This window comes from Nannospalax galili, unplaced genomic scaffold (assembly GCF_000622305.1).
Source record: "Nannospalax galili isolate Female #2095 unplaced genomic scaffold, S.galili_v1.0 scaffold155, whole genome shotgun sequence".
NCBI lineage: Eukaryota > Metazoa > Chordata > Mammalia > Rodentia > Spalacidae > Nannospalax > Nannospalax galili.
In genome coordinates this window covers 881389-904209 of record NW_008339923.1, presented here as the reverse complement: position 1 = coordinate 904209, position 22821 = coordinate 881389, and the positions used below count along the sequence as shown (strand labels likewise).

General features: G+C 36.9%; 1 protein-coding gene across 5 annotated transcripts in view; it reads right to left on the bottom strand.

Annotated features, from left to right (window-relative positions):
- The window catches only part of Smchd1 (structural maintenance of chromosomes flexible hinge domain containing 1), a 158651-nt gene that overhangs the window by 90574 nt on the left and 45256 nt on the right, over positions 1-22821 (bottom strand). For all 5 annotated transcript variants that reach the window (XM_029564274.1, XM_029564276.1, XM_029564275.1 and 2 more), the window contains exons 9-20: positions 21332-21422; positions 20425-20635; positions 17911-18031; positions 17644-17827; positions 15883-16077; positions 15166-15279; positions 14179-14285; positions 13258-13340; positions 13007-13120; positions 8815-8892; positions 8418-8537; positions 5533-5677 (exon numbers count right to left, since the gene is read on the bottom strand). In XM_029564274.1, the coding sequence (XP_029420134.1) occupies positions 5533-5677; positions 8418-8537; positions 8815-8892; positions 13007-13120; positions 13258-13340; positions 14179-14285; positions 15166-15279; positions 15883-16077; positions 17644-17827; positions 17911-18031; positions 20425-20635; positions 21332-21422 (1563 nt within the window). The remainder of the gene's footprint in view (positions 1-5532; positions 5678-8417; positions 8538-8814; positions 8893-13006; positions 13121-13257; positions 13341-14178; positions 14286-15165; positions 15280-15882; positions 16078-17643; positions 17828-17910; positions 18032-20424; positions 20636-21331; positions 21423-22821) is intronic.

Here is a 22821-nt window from a genome sequence, read left to right as displayed (position 1 = left end):
ATCATATGTTTTACCTGACTGATAGTCTTGGCTTCAAATAAAACAAGCAAAAATAACACTGGTTATACATGTATATGTATGCATAAACATGTCTGTATGTGTATATGTGTTTAGACAAGTGTATATTAAAGAGATCTCTGATATAAAATGCAATCAGCATATTGTATATAGTGATTCATGGGTCAATTATTCATTCACAGTAATTGACTTTTAAGGTTTTTATTAAGAAACCAACAGAAAGAGGGTCCAGAGAGGTGGCTCAGTGATTAAAGAGCACTCTTCCAGCAAGACTGGGTTTGGTTCCTAGCGCCCACCTGGTAGCTAATGACAGTCTGTAACCAGTTCCAGGGGCTCTAACTCCTTTTTCTGGGATCCTCAGGCATTGTACAACATGAGTGCACTTACATACATGCAGGTAAAAACACTCATACACATAAAATAAAAATAAGGCAGGAGTGGTGGCACACACCTTTAATCCCAGCAGAGGCAGGTGGATTGCTGTGAAATCAAGGCTAGCCTGGTCTACATAGCAAGTTCCAGGGCAGATGGGGTTACAGGGAGACCCTGCTTCAAAAACAAACAAACAAACAAACAAACAAAGAGAAAGAAAGAACCAAACTTATCTTCCATCTTATTATCATTAAATATAGCTGTTCCTAAATTTTCAGTCATTCAAGTTTACCCACAAAATAAGAACATGCAATCTTCCTTTTCCCTTGAAATCACTTGCCTAGTTATACCTCAATGTCTAGCACTCTTGTGGTGCCTGACAGTGCTTTGACCTACCTTATCAAATCCCTGGAACCACCAGGAGACCTGAGCATCCTGTCTTTTACTGAATTTGAATCCCAGCCTAGTTTTTCATGTTGTATTCTTTTTTCTTTTCTTTTTTGCTTTCTCTGTTTTTTTGAGACAGGGCCTCTCCTATAACCCTCCTTGCCTTGGAACTGGCTGTGTGGACCAGGCTGTCCTCCATCTCACAGAGATCCACTTGCCTCTGACTCTGGAACATTGGGATTAAAGGCGTGTGGCACATGCCCGGCTGTGTCCTTATTCTTGATGTAAAAGTATTGAATACTTCTTGGCTGTAGTGGGTAGCACACAGATAAGAATTTTAACTGGTGATTCTTGAATTTCTTTTACAATAAACGCATTTTTCTTGGTTTTTTTTTTTTTTTTTTGGTCTTTTTTAAGATAGGGTCTCCCTGTAGCGCCAGCTGGCCTGGAACTCACTATTTAGACCAGGCTGGCCTTGAAATCACAGAGACCCACTTGCCTCTGCCTCTTGAGTACTGAGATTAAAGGCATACACCAACACACCTGGCTTTAGAATGCAGTATTTCAAATATTCAGGAGATATATACAAGAAAGCATCACTATATAATTTCACTCCCTTGAGTCTGAGAAGTCAATCCTACACATTATGAGAGAATAATTAAGGAGGAAACATGAAGAGAATGAATAAAAAATGTCTAAACTTATCAACAACACTTGAAGCTAAAACAAAATAACCAAAAAAGTGAACAAACTTTAGTCTAGGGTGGCCTCAAACTCCTATCTAGATCAGGCACTAGATCAGTTCTGTCTCCTGAGTGCTAGGAATAGAGGCACACACCACCATATCCAAACTAGATTCTTACTTTTTATTTACTCATGTGTGTACATGCTCATGAGTGTGTATACATGTGTGCAAATATGTAGAAGCCAGAGATCAGCATCAGGTGTCTTCTTCAGTAGGCACCATATTATGTTTTGAGACTGGGCCTCTCAGTCAACTGGCGCTCACTGATTTAACTGGGTTGGTTGGCTAGCAAAGCTCTAGGGATCTGTTTGTCTCTGCCCCATCAGCACTGGGATTGCAGATGAGCTCTACTATATATGTCCTGCTTTGCTTGAGGAAGGGTTTCACTATATAGCCCTGACTGGCCTGGAACTCATTATGTAGACCAGGCTTTCCTCAAACTCAGGCTTTCCTGTATCTGTCTTCCCAAAAGCATGCACTACCACATGGCAATAACCTGCTTTTTGTGTTCAGTTTGGAACTCTAACTCAAGGCTGAATGTTAAGAACTTCACCAACTGAGCCATCACCTTAACTCTCTAGTGTTTTAATGCTAAGAAAAATTTAATAGACCATCACCTATCTACAAAAATATGTGATTACTATACCTTTTATATAAATAGGAAAAGGCAATGCACATATTTCTCATATAAAATAAAATCTTACAGTGGTTGGCTTTCTTAATTGTAGAAAGTAATGGTTTACATAGTGGTATTTTCATATACACTACAATATATTTGAGCACGTCCTTCCACTCCTTTCTCTTCCACCTCTCCAGTAGACTTTAGTGCCGTATCCCTCCCTAAATTTCAAATATGAGAGAAAACATAGGATAACTGTCTTTGTGAATCTGGCTGATTTCACTTAACATCTTCAATTCCATCCATTTTCCTGAAAAGAACATAATTTCATTCTTCTTCATGGCTCAATGATACGCCAATGTGCTTCTTTACTCATTTACTTGCTGATTCCATACATGGCTATTCTGAAAGTGCTGTGAAAAACATGGGTATACAGGTATCACTATATTAAGTTTGGATTCTCTGCCAGCCAGTAAACATAGGTCACATGGAAGACCCGTTTTTAATGATTAGAGGGAATTCCATACTGACTTTCGTAATGACTGGTTAATTTACATGCCCAGGAATACTGTGTATACAGGATACTTGGCTGCTACAGTTGTGTCAACATTTGTTGTTTGTTTTCTAGATGATAGTTATTGTGACTAGGATAAGATGGAATCTCAATGTAGTTCTCATTTACATTCTCCAGATATCTACAGATGTTAAACACTATCATGAACTGACTGGTGATTTGTACTCTAAGTATTTTCAGTTCACTTTCCCATTTATTCACTAGGTTGTTGCTGCTTTGGCATTTAACATTTTTTCTTAGCTGGTCAGTTAGCTCAGTTGGTTAGAGCTTGGTGGTAAACTTTTACATTTCTTTACATGGTCAGGCTATTAATCCCCCGTTGAATGAACAGCTGGCCAACATTTTTCTCCCACTTTGAAAGCTGTCTCCTCTCCAGGTCACTCTGCTGTGTAGCAGCTTTTGGTATCATCACCATTTGGCAGTTTATGTTAATTTTCATGAGCTACTAGCATCCTATCCAGAAAGTCCTTCCCTAAGCCCGTAATCTTAAGAATCTTTCACTATTTTCCTCTACTAGTATCAAACTTTCAGATATTACATTAAAGAATCTGATCTTTTTAGGTTACTTTTTATAGAAAATACAAAGATTAGGATCTTGTTTCATTTTTCTCTTTGTGGCTAAACAGTTTTATATCATTTTATTTATTGAAGTGACCCCTTATCATGAATGTATGTTTTTGATACCATGGTTGAAAAAAAAGCGGGCCTATTTCTGGCTCTTCCATTTTACTTCACTGGTCTATGTGTATGTTTTAGTACTACTAATTTGCTGTTTGTGCTTCTACTGCTCTATAGCATAGTCTACATCAGGTATTCTAACACTTCTAGTACCTCTAACACTCATTGTTTTTGTTTTTAGACAGGGTCTCACTCTACAGCCTAGGCTGGCCTTGAATTTGTGGCAAGGTTCCTGCCCACCCTAGTGTCCCAACTGCTGTGAATATAGGAATAAGAAACCACAACCAGCTTTCCAGCACTGCTCTTTATGATCAAGATTATTTTGGCTATTCAGTGTCTTTCATTTCCATACAAGCCCCCCACCTCCATTTCTATGATGAATGCCAGAATGTAATTAAATTTTGTGGGGTACTCCACTAAAACTCTAAATTGATTCTGGTAATATGATCATTTCAACAATATTAATTCTGCCTTGACATGAACACAGTAAATATTTCAATATTCTAGAGTCATTTTCAATTTCTTTCTCAGTGCCTTAATAGTTTTCACTTTCATTGTAGACAGTGTTAACATCTTATGCTTAAAGGTTTTTACTTTATTTTGTTTTGGGGGAGGTACTGTGAAGAAATTATCTTCCTGACTTCTTTTTCACCAAGTTCATTATTGATATGTAGCAAACCTGTTGTTTTTTCATTTCTGTCTTACTGCTTTGCTACAAGTATTTATCAAGTCTAAGAAACAATTACTCTAGGTTCACACACATTCAAAGAAAAATGTTGCCAACATGGGGCTGGAAAGATTGCTCAATGGTTAAGCACTGACAGCTCTTGCAGAGGACCTGGTTCAGTTCCCAGCACCCACCTGGCAGCTAACAACTGTGTGTAACTACAGTTCCAGGGGATCCAACAGTCTCTTTTGTCCTCTGTGGGCATTGCACGACACAGGTGCACTTACCTACATGCAGACAACAGATGCATACACATAAAATAAAAATAATAAAATTTTTAAAAAAAGATAACAATTGGAAGAAGCTTAAGGTTCAATTTATAATAAGCCTACAAAGAAAAAAGCACAACAAGAAAGTTGTAAAATAAAGTGACTAGAATGGATATAATTAAATGCTCATCAAACCAAGAAAATTTCTTTACTGAAGAGATGAGGAAACAGGAAAGAAATGGATTTTCTACTTATTTGTGTTTTAAGACAGGGCCTGTGTAGCCCAGGCTGATCTTGAACTTGAGCTCCTCCTACCTCAGTCTTCCAAGTCCCAGTATTATAAAAATGCTTAAAATAAGTGGAAGGGGTAACAAAAGACTACATCCTCATCTTGCAAGGCAAAAAATTCAGGAGGTAATACCTAAAACTGAAGCATCACATACCAATATAAAAAACACCTAGCCATATGGCAGTAGTTACCAAAAGAATTAAGCAAGAGAAGAAAAAGAGGTTCTCTGAGAAGCAGATCAAAGGGAGAGAGAAGAGAGAAGCTTCTGTGTTATAAAAAGCCTTAAAATTCTATTTGATTCTTTAAACCATATAAATCAGTCAAAAATGTTTATATTTAACACTGGGGAAAAAAAAGAGGAAACATCCTAATTCAATGGCCATACAGTAAGATTTGTGTTTTTGTATTCGTGTATATGAGATGTTCTCTCTAGCCTGGTCAGCAATCCCCAGGGGTTCACCTGCCTTCACCTCCCCAGAGCTGGAATTACAAATGTGTACTTCCACCTCTAGCTTTTTTTTTTTTTAAACAAGGGTTCTGGGGCGGGGGGGACAGAACTCAAGTCTTCAGGCTTGCAAGGCAAGCATTTTATTGACTAATCTATCCCTGGGTCTCAGCAATAATTCCTAAATGAACAGTAGCAACAAGCAGAACTGTCTGCCAGAGGTCATGACAGCATACATATAAAGGAAATGGAGTAAGACCTAAACACCCCAATGACTTTAACAGTAAGAAGCAATTTATGTATCACATTGTAGCCACAGAGGATAGCTTAGGGACCAATAAATTCCCAGGTATCATAAAACACATTGAAAATAACAATACCAAAGTTTAACTTTACATAAATAACTTATGCATAAAAAGAATACTTAGCAAATATGAAAAGACAAATACAAATTAATCCTTCAAATTACCTTGCTTCAAGAACTGGCTGAATATCAGCTAATAGTTGGGTCGTATGACCAAATTCATCCTGAAACTCCAAAGGAATATTGAATGGAACTCCAACACGAAAAGGAGGATCCAGAAGACCAAAGGAAAATTTCTCTGGCTTGCCCTCTTTAACAAAAACAAAAAGAAAATTTACTATCTAGACAATTCACTGGAGAGCAATACTGACCCATTCATACAATGGGTCTGTATTCACTGGAGAGCAATACAGACCCATTCAGTGGCATTTTAAATCTGTGAAAAGGGTTTGACAGACAACTAAGCGGTTAAGAGCATGTACTGCTCAGGCAGAGGACCCAAGTTCAGTTCCCAGCTTCTATATAAGGCAGCTCACAACCACCTGTAACACCAGAATATCTGACATCCTCTTCTAGCCTCACATACACTTGCACTCAAGCATTGTATCGACACACAGGCATACAAAATTAAAAATTTTTAAATAAGAAAATCTGTGTAAGGATGAAACTTTCACCAACAATTCACATGATAATAATTATAGAACTTTATCTCATACCATATGCCAGTGTAAAGTTTTAGAGGTAGACAAAGTGTTTCTTTTCATTGGTTTGCTGACACAGGGTCCATTATGTAGCCCTAGCCGGACTGAAACTCTTTATGTACACAAGGCTAATCTGAACTTGGGATCCTCCAGCCTCTGACTCCCAAGTGCTAGATTATAGGTGATGTTACCACCATTCCCAGCCTAGAAGTTTCTAAGGTACAAAATAATTAGAATATAATGAAGAATGCTTATAACCTTAGTAAAGAACTTCTAAGATAAAGCACAATACTCAAAAGCTGTAAAAGGAGTTGATGAACTTGAGAAAGTACATGTGTGAAAATAATTCCAATTCATAGAATAACTAGCTAAAATTCAAGGAAAAGAAAATCAGCTGTTCTCCTTCTCTGTCTCTATTTCTTTTATTTATTTATATTTATTTATTTATTTTTGGTCATTTTGAGACAGGGTCTCCCTGTGGCCCCAGCTGGCCTGGAACTCGCTATGTAGACCAGACTGGCCTTGACCTCACAAGGCTCCACCTGCTCTGGTGAGATTAAAGGCGTGTGTCTGGCTTGTTCTCTTCATTGCTGTGACAAAATACTCTGACCAATACCAACTTGGGGAGGAAAGGATTTATTCAGCTTACATCTCCCAGGTCGCAGTTCATCAGGGAGCCTAAGGTAGGAACTCAGGGCAGGAACCTGGAAGCAGGAGCTGGAGCACAGGCCATGGAGGAACGCTGCTTACTGGCTTGCTCCCCTGGCCCCTGCTCAGCTTGCTCTCTTATCCAACACAGGGCCACCAGCCCAGGGGTGGCACTACCCAAAGTGGGCTGGGCCCTCCAACATCACTCAGCAATCAGGAAAATACCCCAAAGACATGGCCACAGGCCAGTCCAATGGAGGCAATTCCCCAATTGAGGCTCCCTCAATCCAGGTGTGTCAAGTTGACACTAAAGCTATCCAGCACAGCGTGCATCCCCACACCTGGCTCTCTCTCTCTTTAAAAGATTAGGGCTTTTAAAAGACTTTATTATTTTTAATAGTGTACCTATGTGTATATACACTCGTGTATAAGCATTCGTGTCAGTAACCATAGAGGCCAGAAGCAGTGGATGGTCTGGAGTTGGAATTACAGATAGTTATGCGCCACTTTACACAGGTGCTGAGAGTTGAACTCAGATCCTTTGCAAAAGCAGTACGCACCCTTGATCACTGAGCCATCTCTTCAGCTCCCGCTTCTCTTTCTTATTTAGTGTATATACATGTGTACGTGCACAAGTGCTAGGGATCAAATTCAGTCTTGCACATGCTAAAATATTGCACCACTAATCTTACACTTTTATTCCTAAATCAGCTATTTTTGAAGTGTGATCTCCAGTCTAATAGTTTTGACTAATCTCTTGAAATTATTAGAAATGAAAATTATGGTCCACCCTTAATCATGCTGAATCAGAAACTCTGGGGCTAGTCAGGCATAGTGGTACACCTATTCAGGAGGCTGAAGCAGGAAATGGCAAATCCAAAACGTGCCTGAGTTACATGGTAAGCTCAAAGCCAGACTAGGCAACTGTAGCCCGAAATTATTTATTCCTCCGGACTTCCTCTGAAGAGTCATGGGTGAGCGCAGGGAACCCTGGAAAGAAGGGTGGAGCCTAGAATGGCCAGAGATTGGAACGAGAGGAGAAGAAATTGGCACCATTCTGGGAAGCAGGGAACAGGGAGCAGGCAAGCCAGCCTGCCCTGGACTCTGTGGGGTGCTGGAGAATCTTTGCAAGGACCCCATGAACCTCTCAAGGAACTCTGTGGGATGAGTGGGCATGCCGGGACGCGAGATGAGGCGGATCATAGGCAAAAGCGATCAGGAATGGCGGGCCAAGCCACACAGAGATGGGTGCCAGGTGTTTGTTTCTTTATAAGTCATGCCCCCAAAGGTATAAACTATGCAAAATTCAGATAAAGATGTGTTACGTGGTTTGCTGAAGACAATGCATGATATAAGCGTGGGAGGAAAAGAAAAACTAGAGCTGAGACTAAGTCAAAAACTCCATGCCAGTGGATGGATGATGTTCATAGTGCCATAAGGCACTATGCAGATGGTTGGGGAAGAAAGGTTCCCGTATAATTCTACTCAACAATCGACCCTGCATGCTGCACACGATGCACATGCCAAGCAATGCCTGCAAGTGCAGTAATGGCTTGACTAACATAGGTACAACTGACAAATTTCTAATTGGATAAGGTCTACTCAGCTGTACAATTACCTTCTGTTGAATTATCCCAAAATTCCCCCTTGATTTAAAATGCCACCTTCAGCAGGTGCAGTTCTATATAGCGCTCTGCTTACCTTTCACAGAAAATTTAATTGCTTTAGATGGTAGTGGTCTTCCTGCGTAGGTATCTGCATTACTTTCATTCAAGACCACTTGTAATTTCAGCGTGTAATTACCCAACTTTTGGATATTTTCTGGATAAAGAAATGAAAAATTACGTCAATGTAATACTATTTTACGTGCAATTTACTTTTTTTTAGTGAGATGAGGATCAGTCCAGGTTGATCTCAAATTTGTGCACTCAAGTGACTCTCCTGGGTCAACTTCCTGTCAGCCATAGACACGAACCATCAGGCAGGAGTGGGAGATTGTTTTCTGCACTGATAAGGACCAAGCCCAGGGCTTAACCCATGCTAGGCAAGCTCTCTACCCACAGACCTTAAAATATTTTTTTAATTCAGAAGAACTCACCCATTTTTTTAAACCAGTAAGGCCATTTTCCTCCATGTTGACTGATATGCGAAATGATTTCTTTATTTCCATTTGAAGCTTAATAAGAAAAAAAAAAGAATGCCTTGAGAAACTGAGTATAGAATAAAAATGAGATGTCACACTGTGGAGTCAAATGTAATTATCTTTATTTGCTATACATTTTGTAAAACAGTTTTAAAGCTTCTACAAGTGAACAAAAATAATGAAATTTTGTTCAGCTCATTAAAATGCTATTATTTTGGAGGCTGAAGAGACGGCTCAGAAGCAAGTACAGGTATGTAAGTAGGGTACACAATCCTTTTGGGTATATGCCAAAGAGCAATACAGTTGGGTCATATGGTTTCTAATTTTCATTTCTTCAGAAACTTCCAGGCTGATTTCCTTAATGGTGGTACTTGAGCATAATTCTTTCTTTTCTTCCTTTTTTTCTTTTTTTTTGTCTTTTTGAGACAAAGTCTCCCTGTAACCCCAGCTGTCCTAGAACTCACTATGTAGACCAGGCTGTCCTTGAACGCACAAAAATCTGCCTGCCTCTGCCTCCCAAGTGCTGGGATTAAAGGTATATGCCACCACCCCCAGCTGCCAGTTTATAATTCTAACAACATTTGCACCAGCATTTACTGGTATTTATTTTCTTGATGATAGCCTTTTTGATATGGTAAGAGTTAATCTCAATAATTTTAAATTGCATTTCCCTGGTGGCTACAAATACTGAGCAGTTTCTTTTTAATGTTGGTTGAGCACTTTAAAAAAATATTTTTCTGGGATTGGAGAGATGACTCAGCTGTTAAGAGCACTGGCTACTCCTGCAGAGGACCCCGGTTCAGTTCCCAGCACCCACATTACTGCTAACAACCTTCCGTAACTCCAGTTCCGGACAATCTGATACCCTCTTCTGACCTCTGTGGGCACTGTACGGCATGGGTGCACTTATATGCAGGAAATACACTCATATACATAAAAATAATATAAAATATATTTTAAAAATATTTTTTTGGCCATTTGTATTTCCTCTTCAGGGAACTCTTTAATTCGGCTCCTTAGTCCATTTTTTGACTGGACTAATTTCTTATTGCTTAGCTTTTTCAAGGCATAGTCTAGATATTAAAAATATTTTATTATTTTTTATTTTATGTGTATGAGTGTATTGCCTACATGTATGTAAGTACACCCGTGTCATGCAATGCCCACAGAGAACAGAAGAGGCCATCGGATCCCCCTGGAACTGGAGTTACAGACAGCTATTAGTTGTCATGTGGGTGCTGGGATTCGAACCTGGGACTTCTGCAAGTACAGCCAGTGTTCTTAATCGCTGAGCCATCTCTCCAGCCCCACATTCTAGATAGTAATACTACAGATGTAAAGCTAGCGAAAACTTCCAATCTGTAGGCTGATGCATCACATGAATATTTGTTTTGCTATACAGAAAATTTTCAATGTTATGTGGTCCAATTTGTAAACTGCTAGCCTTATTTCCCGAGTGACTAGACCCTTATTCAGAAAGTCTTTACCTATGCCTGCAACTTCAAATGTTTCCCTTCTTTGTCCTCTGGTAGTTTTAGACCTTCTGCCAAGGTCTAAATGATTCATTAGGAGTTGATTTTTGTAAAGGTAAGAGATAAGAATATCGCTTCATTGTTCTACAAGTAGATAACAAGTTTTCCCAGCACCGTTTGTTTAGGAAGTGTCTTTTCCCCCAATGAGTATTTTTTTTCTTTTGTTGGGTCAATGCCCAGTTTTATCAGGATACCACTGGCTTCGTTTAAAAAGAATTCTTTCCTTTCCTGGCTTATGGAATAATTTGAGAAGCACTGGAGCTAGTCTTTTTAAGGTCTAGTAGAATTCAGCAGTAAATCCATCTAGGCCTGTACTTTATCAACCTAAAATTCTTTTCTGTGGTTTAAGCTCAGGATTCAAGTTATACCTGAGTAGAGTATCTGAAGAGAACTTCTGGGCTATATAACCAACTACAACAAGTTGCATATTTCACTGAAAATGAAAAAAAAACTAGAAGAGGTTGAATCTGTAGGGTCAAGTATGTGTTTAAGATGCAGGGTGTCCTGAGTGAAAAAGCTTACATCAAAGACTGAAAGATATGTATCTGGAGTCAGAGGTTCCAACATGGAAGGCCAAGTAAAAAAGAAAATTAATGTATCAAACTCTGTACATTAAAAAAAAAAGAAACCTTAAGAAATCCTCATTGAACATTATTATACAGCAAAAATTGACTATAACTTGAAATTCAAAACAAGGAATTAAGTTTGAACACTGCTCTTCCTATAAAAGCTGTTTTCCAGAGTCACTGGATGGATCTAATTAATACAGAAAAGTTTTTCGCATTAACTCTACATAAAGTAGGATGAATCAGAATAAAAAAAAAAAAACAAAAAACCAGTTTTATATATCCAATAAAATAACACAAGCAAAGAACATTAATGAAACCATTACATGAGAGCTAAAAGGTGACTTTGATAATTTTATTAGTGAAATGAATTCAAGGAACCATCCTACTAGCACAAAAGTAAGACAACTAGATGTTATAGGGCTTTTGATTTAATATTCTAAGAAGCGCAGATTACTGATGAAATTGATTACCTATGATACTGATTTTTGCTTCAGGAAGTAGAAACAACAATGAATGGAAACAGAATTAAGGTTTCAAGGCTAATCTCCAATTTGCAGAAAATACAATAGTGGAACAAGCTAAATGACACCAGTCATAGTGTGTTACAGTAGGAAACAGAGAGATGCCTTGACATCCATGGGGAGTCTCTAGGACCCCACTCCAAAGCCAAATGTGACAAAATTTGCAGATGCTCAAGTTTCATATAAAAAGGCATATCATTTTCATGAGAGTTAAGCACAATTTCCCACATAGAATGTGTCAATGTAGCCCAGGCAGGCCTGGACCTTACTACGTAGCCTTGGATGGCCTCAAATTTATGTTAGTTCTTCTGCCTCAACTTCTGAAGTGCTGGGATTACAGGCATAAGCAATCATGCCTGGCTCTTTTTACTTTATGTGTATGCATGTAATTGCCTGCACGTATGCAAGTGCACCTGTGTTGTTCAATGCCTGCGGAAGACAGGAGAGACTGTTGAATCCCCTGGAACTGGAGTCATGGACAGTTGTTAGCTGCCATGTGGGTGCTAGGATTCGAACCTGGGTCTTCTGCAAGAAAGTCAGTGTTCTTACCCGCTAAGCCATCTCTTCAGTCTACAGCCCCATCTTCCAAATATTTTTAATACTAGAGGAAGGAGATGGCTCAGTCGGTACTTTACAAAGATAAGGGTTTGAGTTTGAATCCCTGACACCCATGCCAAATGCAGAGCCATAGCTATCTGACTGTAACCCCAGCACTGAGTCCAAAGACAGGCATATTCTGAGGATTTGCTGGCAAAGCAGCATTGCTAAAATGACAAGCTTCTGGTTCAGTTGAGAGACCCTGTCTCAAGGCAGAAGATGGAGAGTGATAGAAAACGACACCCTATGTCCTGTTCTGGTCTCAGCATGTGTGCACTTGGGCACAAGCCCCTGGTATACACATCAGCACACTCACATGCATGTAGCACACACAGACACACAAAGAGACATACACAATTTCTAATTCTTAGCTGAATAAGCAGACTGGAAGTAGGTGACATGGCTACCACAGAGACATTGGATCTAAATTAAACCTGATAGTCAATGGCCCTTATCCAGGTAGCAACTGCAGAACACTGCCGTTGCAGTTAGCTGTGCACTACAGGGGAATTACCCAGAGCTGCAGGGGTAGATAAGCTGAAATAAAAAAAACCTTAATAGTTAGAGTTTTCTGCATGGTGCTTCCCTCTAAACATCACCTGGGTTCTAAGAGTCCCAGGTTTGATCAAACTACTTCTCCTTCCTCAAACCCTGGAAATGTCTTCTCAACTCCAGAAAAACTCAGTTATGTGCATAATATAAGTAAAACACTTCCCTTCTGCCCATAAAAATCACCTGACTCCTATGTTCTGGACACTCAGCTATTCCCCTCAGTTGTGTTGCCCCCCACCTGGCTTTTTGAGAGAATGCACCGAATCATCTATTTCTTAACTTTAAGCAGTCATATCACAGTCATCAATAATTAAATGAGGATTTTAAATTTTTTATTTTATCTTTACTAAAGCTCCAAATTAGTCTGTATACTTACTGTGTAATATAACTTTAAGCTCAACTAGGAGTTTCTTTGATCCTCCATGACTTGTTCCAGGAAGTTTTTGCATTGCTTCCCCCTTTTTATTTAGTATTTCAATTCTTAACGCACCTATGAGTTCAAAATTTAAAAAAAGGGTGCCTTAGTTAATCCAGAGTCTGGAAGGTCTTCACATTGCATTTCAACTTTCATATTTAGAAACAAACAAAATAAAAGCTTTGGGGAGAGTATTAAGAAACAAAACATACCAATTGGGGTTCCAGCAGATCGAATTTCATTTGGCAATAATTCATCTCCTTCAGGCCAAGTTACAGACAATCTATCAGGCAGCCTATTACAAAGACCAGCATTATTAATGTTTCATGAGCTTAGTAATTACAGTATTAATAAGAAGCATGTAAGTTACTACAATATTAGATATTGTTGCTATATTTTCAAAGGTTATGTCTGATATTTTACATGATTAATCAACCTAAAAAATTTTCACCTTTCATCTTGCTGTAACTACTAAAAAGCCAAGATAAAAATTTCTTGGCATTAGCACTCAGAAGTTACCTTCTGGAGATAAAATAAACTCCAAGGATAGAAACATTCAGTAATAAAATAGTATCTCGAATTACACAAGCAAAAGATCCAAATGATCCAAGAACAGTGAATTTTATCTACTTCATTTTCTTTCCTTCATTTTTTTTTTTTTTTTTTTTTTGAGGCGGGCAGGGGATGGTGCTCTACATTAATACAGGCTGATCCTAAACTCACAACTCCCTGCCTCAGCCTCCTGAGGCAAGGGATTGTAGCTGTACCACCTTATTAAGCTCCTTTTTTTTTTTTTTTTTTTTTTTCCCCCTTACTTTTTTAACTACTCTTACTTCTCAGAAATGTACAATTTTCCTTTAGTTGTAAGTCAAGCCAAATGGTTTTCTTCAAATACCCATGCTACATATAAATGTGATGCTTCAGATAAGATTTCCTTCCTTTGTTTTCTACAAATCTAAGCTCCAACCTAACCAGATGACTCAAAATGTAATGACAAGGAGCTTACTTCAATTTACATCTTAAAACTTACAAATGCCTTTTCAAAAAAAGTATATAACATATTCAAGAATATGGAAAAGTACTACAAGTTCTGAAATTTTTATTTTAGCCATGTTTCTTGAAACTTGACTTACCTCGCCATTTCATCTTCTACATATTTTCTAACAGTTTTCTCAGCAACTGTTCTGTCCAACTTTGCAATAGGTACAGTTTTTATTTCATCATATAGGGCCTGAGGTTCCTATAAGAATTCATAAATACATTTTAAATTTAATTACAAAAATCCATGTTAATTTCAAAGACAACAATTTTATTCTAATTAAGCACACAAATGAAGTAGTTATTCTTGCATTCTAACAGTTTATTTTTACTTTAAAAAATCTATTTTTTAAAATTATTACTCTGAGCTGGGCTTTTAATCCCAGCACTTGTGAGGCAGAGGCAGGAGGATCTCTGTGAGTTCAAGGCCAGCCTGGTCTACATAGTGAGTTCCAGGCCAGCTGGAGCTACAGGGAGACCCTGTCTCAAAAAGACCAAAAAAAAAAAAAATTACTCTGTATGATATGTGTGTACTCAGGGTCTGAGGACAACTCCTGGGAGTCAGTTCTCATATGAGTTCCAGGGATCAAACTCAGATCATCAGGCTTATGTAAAAAGCATTTTACTCACTGAACCAGCTTACTGGTCCTATTTTCACTTTTTATTCAACTTGTATTATCCTAATAAAATTCAAATAATAAGAGATAATGTAAGGGAAAAAAAAATTCATTTCGGTCCTGGAATTATTTATCATTGAAATAGAATTCTGGCTCCAGTATCTAGTGATTACTAGTTTCTGAGCTCTTGTAGAAAGGTACATTTTATACTGTGAAAATCAGCAATTATATATATACATACATATGTGTTGTGTATGTATGCATATAAAATTTGTAAAATATTAGACATACAGATATAAAGTACTATAGATTTACAAAAACTAAATATGAAACAAAAAAGCATGCTGATATTTTATTCAATGGAAAAAATGAATGTAAGCAAAATATAATATACTATATCTTTATTCCAACATTTACACAAGTGTTACCAAGAATGTTTCAGTATTATTCACTTGGCTGTCTTACCATTGCAATTTGAACTTCTCCTCCTGTAGCATATACTTCTCCATCATGATCACCATAAAGAAAAAATCTTACTATGCTTCCATAAAAGAGGGGAAGTGTCTTGATTGTCTTGACCTAATATTTAGTGGGTTTAAAAAAAAAAAAGATTCATTTTAATACTCACTAACAGAAAGCAGATTTAGTAATTAACTACTTCACAGAACTCTTATACATGTCAAACATACTCTTGGTTAACAATCACTAAAAAAACCAAAAGCAGCTGGGGCCCAGCACTTGGGAGGCAAAGGCAGCCAGATGGATCTCTGGCCAGCCTGGTCTACATAGTGAGTTCCAGGGGAATCCGAAAGCCCTCTTCTGACCTCTGTGGCACCGCACGACACAGGACATGGGTGCATTCACATACATGCAGGCAATATACTCATACACATAAAATAAAAATAAAATATTTTTTTAAAAAAAATCAGGGCTGGAGAGATGGCTCAGCAGTTAAGAGCACTGCCTGCTCTTGCAGAGGACCTGGGTTTGATTCCCAGCACCCACATGGCAGCTATGAACCGTCCTTAACTCCATTTCCAGGGGAATCCGAAGCCCTCTTTTGACTTCCGCAGCATTGCGTGACACGGGTGCACTCACATACATGCAGGCAATACACTTATACACATAAAATAAAAATAATAAATAATAAAATATTTTTTTAAAAAAACAGGCTAAACCTACCAGTTGTCCTGCTTTGTATATTTTCCCATCCCATTCTATTGCTGAGTATGTTGCCCAGGGACCTTGCTTTTTAGAGGGAAGATCTGAACGAGTAATTATTCCTTTAAAAAGTGTAAATTTTATTTGTTTGTCATACTTTTCATGACAGTCCTTCAGCCATAAAGCAAATTCTCTGTCAATTTTCATTCGCTGTTCCTGTAAAATTTTGAAATGTTCTATGAACATTTGGTAAACAAATATACATCTGGTAAACAAATATAGCCTTAGAAATGTTACTCATTATAATTCTCCTTCCATGTACCACACTTCAGAAAACAGGAAAATTAAAGTACCTTGCTGGATCCTTTACTTACACAAACAAGATTATCAGAGGATAACTTACAAAATTAAAGAATTTCTTTACTTTCTATCTATTTTATGCCATAATAAACAATTTCTAAAGAAGAATGGACAAAATTAAAATATTTAACTTACAGGAATGACTGGTTGTAAATACTATGTTAGGTGATAGTTATTGTTTAGATATTTTAGGTTGATAATAAAATTATCTTTTGGCAGCTCAGCATTAAACTATTGAAGGTGCAGTATAAATAAATGATTCTGAGGTATGTAGGTAGAAATGTATACAACTAGCTTATCAAACAAAATTTTTCTTCACAATTATCAATGCGTGTATTTTAGTATTAATCAATGTCGAATCACTTTCAGGCCAAAAGTATTCATAATTCTATGCCAATTTTTAACCACAATGCAAGACTGAAATTGCAGGTAAAGCACTTGCTATCAAGCCAGGTCACCTGAGTCTGATCCCTAGGACCCACAGTAGGAGAGAACTCACTCAGCCAAGTTGTTCTCCGAGTTCCACGTGCATACTGTAGTGTGCATGCGCAAGCGCTTGCCCACACATGTAATAAAAAAATTTTTTTTTAAAACTTGCATAGTGAGTTAATGTACAGATCTTGTGAAATAGCTACAATTGTTCATATTCTTATGAAGCAGAGATGCTCTGACAATGCCAAGGTCCTGATAGTTAAGATCTAATAAAGCTGGGTGAGGGGCACATGCTCTCAGCACATGGGGAGGTAGAGGTAGGAGGACAAAGGGTTCAAGGCTCAGATGGGCTATATAGAGTTTGAGGCAAAAATGGGCTACGTGAGATTATCTCAAAAGGCAAAAATGCAATAAAGACAGGTAAATTTTATATAAACAGTCTAACCAGCTTGAAAAGTTTTTAGTATAATGAACACTTGAAAATTTAAGAAAAAAATACTTAAACACCATAATCATGTAATTGTGAGCCTGGGACTTTAACAGCTATGCCAGCTCTCCAGCCCATAATCTGTAAAAATAATAATAATAATTGAATTCACAAAAGCATAAAAGTTGTACATATTGATGGGGTATTATGTAAAAGTTCATATATGTACATATTACATAATATTTAAATCAAATTAAACATTTTTCTTGGGACTGGAGAGATGGCTCAGTGGTTAAGAGCACTTGCTGCTGAAGACCAGAGTTCAGTTCCTAGGACCCATGTTGGGCAGCTCACAACTGTAACTCCAGCTCCACGGGAACCTATGCCCTCATCTGGCTTTGGTGGGTATCCACACATACATGTACGAAAGTATCCAAAAAAGTCTATTGAGTAAATGAACCGAAGTATGCAAAATATTAGTAAAAGCCTAATATCTCTGGTTTTATTTAAAGACAGAACATTAACAAATATTCAAAACTTAAAACTTAACTTAAAAGTCATACCTGTCCATTTAAAATCCTTGTAAAAAGTGTGTTCTTATCTTTCAATTTAAGTTCAAGATCCATAAATGTCAGTTTATTTGTGCTGACTTGAAATTTGTCATTAGTGAATAACGCACCAGATATTCTATTGTAGCATTCAATCGGGGCAAGCCCTCTCTTCTTAGGAGGGGCACACCAGTCAAAGCTTGAAGAGAATCACATTATCAGTCAATAAAAAGATTAGGCTAAAAAAAAAAAAAAGTAATTTCATCAAAAAACAAGGCTTACTCTTCAACTGATGTATATGGGATTAATCGTCCATTCCAAAAACATTCAAAAATAGGTCTTTTCCCTCTTGCTGCTTTCTCAAGTATCAAACAATCATCATCATCATCTTCATCTTTTAATTCTAGATCAGAAGAGTAAGTAGAACAAAATTTTCATTTCTATAAAACAAACAATTTTTACTATTGTAATGTCAATTTCTGTGAGTGACATACTGCTTCAGAGAAATAACACAAATAAGTAAAGGACTTCAAATTGCATCCTAAAAATCTGTTTTCACTCTACACTTAGAAAAGCAGACTTCTAAAGGAATTCATAGTTAACGTAAACAATCACTATACACCAACTACTCAGTAGTAGGAGTGCCACACTAGCTAATAATCTGGGAATCTTTAAAGCTATTTCTAAAACAGTTTTAAAAAATGTTTCACACCAGGTGCAGTGGCACACACCTTAAATCCCAGCACTGAGGAGGCAAAGGCAGGTTTTGAACTCTATGAGTTCACAGCTAGCCCTACATAGTGAGTTTTAGGCCAGCTGGGCCTACAAGGTGACCCTGTCTCAAAAATATACCCCCCGATAAAGTTTCACATCCAAAAAGGTTGTAGTCTAGAGCAAATTCCCTCTTCTCTATAAATAAACTCTTGAAATCTGTATTTGAAACATAATTTTCAAAATTCTATCAAAACTAGTAATGTTCACAAGAAAAATCATCTGAGAAATCTACAAGTGTCAAGTAACAAGTTTATCTATTTAGGACAAATTAGTCAATAGGACTGAATTTAAAGTTATATAAACAACCGTGTTTCCAAAGACCACATTCACACAGGGAGGAAATTTACATGTAGAAAGAATTAAGATATGGTACCATGCATCAAAAGCATAATTAGCACAGTTATCAACAATAATGTGCTTCTTAGCAATACATTCCCATAACATAAACATTATGTTCTTAATGTATTAAAACACACCTGCATTAAGTCCTCCACCTTAAAAACAAAAAAGAAAGCCTTTTTGCTTTTCAAAAAGTCTTTAAAAGAAAGTTTCAATCAAATCAAATCACTTTAGTCCTAAGAGAATTTCTCTGATCATCACTCTTAGCATTTGAAGAATTGTCTCATTCTGTCTATAAGCATACAAAAATCAGAAATAGCAAATTCAGCAGAGGTCAGAGACCCAAAGGACATACAGCTATGGAATAACATGTATTGCCTGTACTAAGCACTCATTAAATTATACCTGGGCACTACTCAAAGAAGTTGCCTCAGTTTCTTCTCTCTCCCCTCTCCATGTGTGTGCCTGCCCCCACCATCTCCGGAGGGATGTGCAGTACTGTCCTATAGCCCATATCAGACTTGAACTTGCTTCAGTTTCACAAGTGTTAGGATTACAGGTGTGTACCACCATACCCAGCCTCAGTTTCTTCTTCAGTCCTTATAACCATGAGATACAAACTAGTAAACTCATTTTACAGATGAGGACACTAACACAGAAAGTAGTTTGTCTAAAAGAGTGGTGCATGCCTATCATCCCAACACTCTGAAGAAAAATGCAGGAAAATATGATGCTGAGTTATAGGTCAGACTCTATACTAAATAAATAAAAATTTAAAAATTCAATGCAATCTCGATAAACTCACTAGGGTGTTGTTTTAAAGTAAATGAATACAACACCAAAAACATTAAATGAAATTCTATCTTACCCAAGCACAAAAAGTGAGAGCAAAGATATATATAACAAACCCCCCCCCAATTTTTTTTTTTTTTTAAAACAGGGTCTCACTGGGTGTAGTGGTGCACGCCTTTAATCCCAGCACTTGGGAGGCAGAGGCAGGTGGATCTTTGTGAGTTCAAGGCCAGCCTGGTCTACATAGTAAGTTCCAGGACAGCTGGGGCTACAGAGAGACCCTGTCTCAAAAAGACAAAAAAAAACAAAAAAAAAAAAAAACCCCAGGGTCTCCCTGTAGCCCAAGCTGAATTTTAAAAAGACAAAAGACTACAGGATCTTTTTAAAACCTTAAGGTGTAAAACGCCTTACTAAAGCAAGACAAATGAAAATAAAATGGAAAAATGAAAAGATGTCACTTTATAAAATATAAAACCTCTAATAAATACACATAAAGGAAAGACAATCTGGGGAGTATATAAAGATATAAAGGAGTAACATGCACATATTTAAAAACTTAGTTTAGTAGATTCTTTTAAAAGTTTCTGAATAAAGTCAGTGCTTTTCTTTTAAATGTAGAATTGAATATACACAAACCAAAGTTTATATAAATATATGAAATTGTCAAACAATAAAAACAGATATATAAGCCAAACATTTATTGGTAAGTCAAATTTAAAATAAAAATGAAAAAAGCATCAAGAGTTATAAAAATTACAAACAGCTAGCAACTTAAGACTTGTATAAGGACAATGTTTAATATTTATCTAGCCTTACTAGCCCAGCTGGAAACCATTCTAGAGAATCTCTATCCTAAATCACATTATATTTGCAGCTAACAGATTAACATACTTGATGGAAAGCATGGATCATCAGGGTAAGTTTCTCTATCATATAAGAAAGGATGATACCGGATAATCCCTTCCACTACACCGTCTCCTTCAACATGAGCCTTGAACTCAAAACTATCAGATGCTGTGTTTATATACAATGTCTGCATGTCATCTTGTATTTCCCTTAGGTTGACAATCTTAGGTGCCTTCCCTTTTTCAAACATAGAAATCTAAAATAAAAATAAAATAAAAATAATTAAATTCTATGGTAACTTTAATTTTTTCAGCCATGATCCAATAACAGAATAAGCAAAACTACCTTCATTTGTAAAGAAATCACCTAGCTTAATGAAATACATATTTATTTATGCATGGATCAAACAGCTTTAAATAGCAGCTCAATAAGGAATATACAACTATAAAACAGAAAATAAGCAAAGGAATAACAAATCTAAGCTGAAGGAAAGGTAAGTCATAAGCACTCTTAATTTAAGACTTCTTGTAGGCAGTAGAAAGTAGGACATTTTTAAGTGAAATTCCTTCTAATATGTGGACAAGGATATGGAGAATCCAATACTTAAATGTTCTGTGCGTCTAAGTTTTGTCACTACCATAAGACTTTGATGAACAACAGGAGAACTATGTCATATACATACATATCCTCTTTTCTCCTTGTTTTCAAAAGCATCATGTTCAGCCACAATTCTGATCTCCATAGAGAGTGGAAAAAGAAGAAACTGAGTACTATAGCAAAAGGTCAAGAAAAATGTATCTAAAAATGACTTCTTCGTTCAGATATTCAAATAACCAAAGTACTTGGATAAAAGACAAGGAGAGATCATTTATCTAATTATTGACTAATGTTTGTTATTCAGTGTCACTTGGGATAATAATTTGTAATATTCTAAGACGGACTTTTTTCTTACTTCAATATCAATATTGTTGAAAGGTCCAACTTCTTTTGATGTACGTACTTCATTTCCTTTGGGGCCATGAATATAGTAATGATAAATATGCCTAAAATAAAGAAGAATAACTTTATATGTTAAATTAACATAAAACTACAGTTAATATCATCTTCTACCAAAACATTTTATCTTCACTATTTAATACATTTACTAACCATGCATCTTTTTTTTTCCTCATTGGGGATGAAACCAGGCCTTTCCCTTCAAAAGCTATATACACTATACTTCAAAGAAAGTTTTATCAAATAAGAAAGCAGGAGTCCCTAACTCTATTCAAAAAGGAGAGGATACGAAATACTCAAAATACAATGAAGCATACTGAACTCTACATCTTTAATAATCTTCACAGTAGGAGAATTACTCTACAATTATCCCAACATTCCAAAATCAAATTTATTAAAGTCAACATAAGTCCACTGAAAATCATCAGAAAAATTTACTACCTTATTTCTTAAGTAAAGGTTAAATAAAACTGCATTTTGTTTTATTTAAGATAGCAAAATATTTCTTTATTCCTCAAATAGAAATTTACAAAATTCTTTCTCAAAATTTTGTTTTTAATGAGGTCGCCAAGCACAGCAGTACACACCTACAATGTCTAGCATTCATTAGGCAGAGGCAAGAGGACCACAAGTCCCAGACCAGCCTGAGATAAAGTGAGTTCCTCTTAAAAAAAAAGAAAGGGAGAGACAGAGGAAGAGAGGAAAGGGAAGAGGAAAAAATTAAACTTAATTATTATAGTTACTCTTTAAAATAACAGACATAAAAATCATTAAAATACCTTTAATTTTTTTCTTCAAAAATGTCTAAATAAATGACACCATACTATCAATTGTCTATTCTGGAAAATGGTTAAAGTTATGCTATTCAGTTATTAAAATATATTTAGCTCATGTATTGGGCATAGTTTTCTCAAAAGGAAGAAACCATAATTATATAAAACAGCTACTGTATACTTAGAAGAAAAACCCAGTGTCTTATATAAATATGTCAGGCAGGGGGCTGGAGAGATGGCTCAGCAGTTAAGAACACTGGCTGTTCTTGCAGAAGACCCAGGGTCTATTCCTAGCACCCACATGGCAGCTAACAACTGTCCGCAACTCCAGTTCCAGGGCATCAGACAGTCTCTTACCTACATGCAGGCAATACACGCATACACATAAAAATTTTTAAAAAGTAATAAAAAAATAAAAATAAAAAAATGTCAGGCATGGCTCAGCAGTTAAGAACACTGGCTGTTCTTGCAGAAGACCCAGGGTCTATTCCTAGCACCCACATGGCAGCTAACAACTGTCCGCAACTCCAGTTCCAGGGCATCAGACAGTCTCTTACCTACATGCAGGCAATACACGCATACACATAAAAATTTTTAAAAAGTAATAAAAAAATAAAAATAAAAAAATGTCAGGCAGCTGGGCGTGGTGGCACACACCTTTAATCCCAGCACT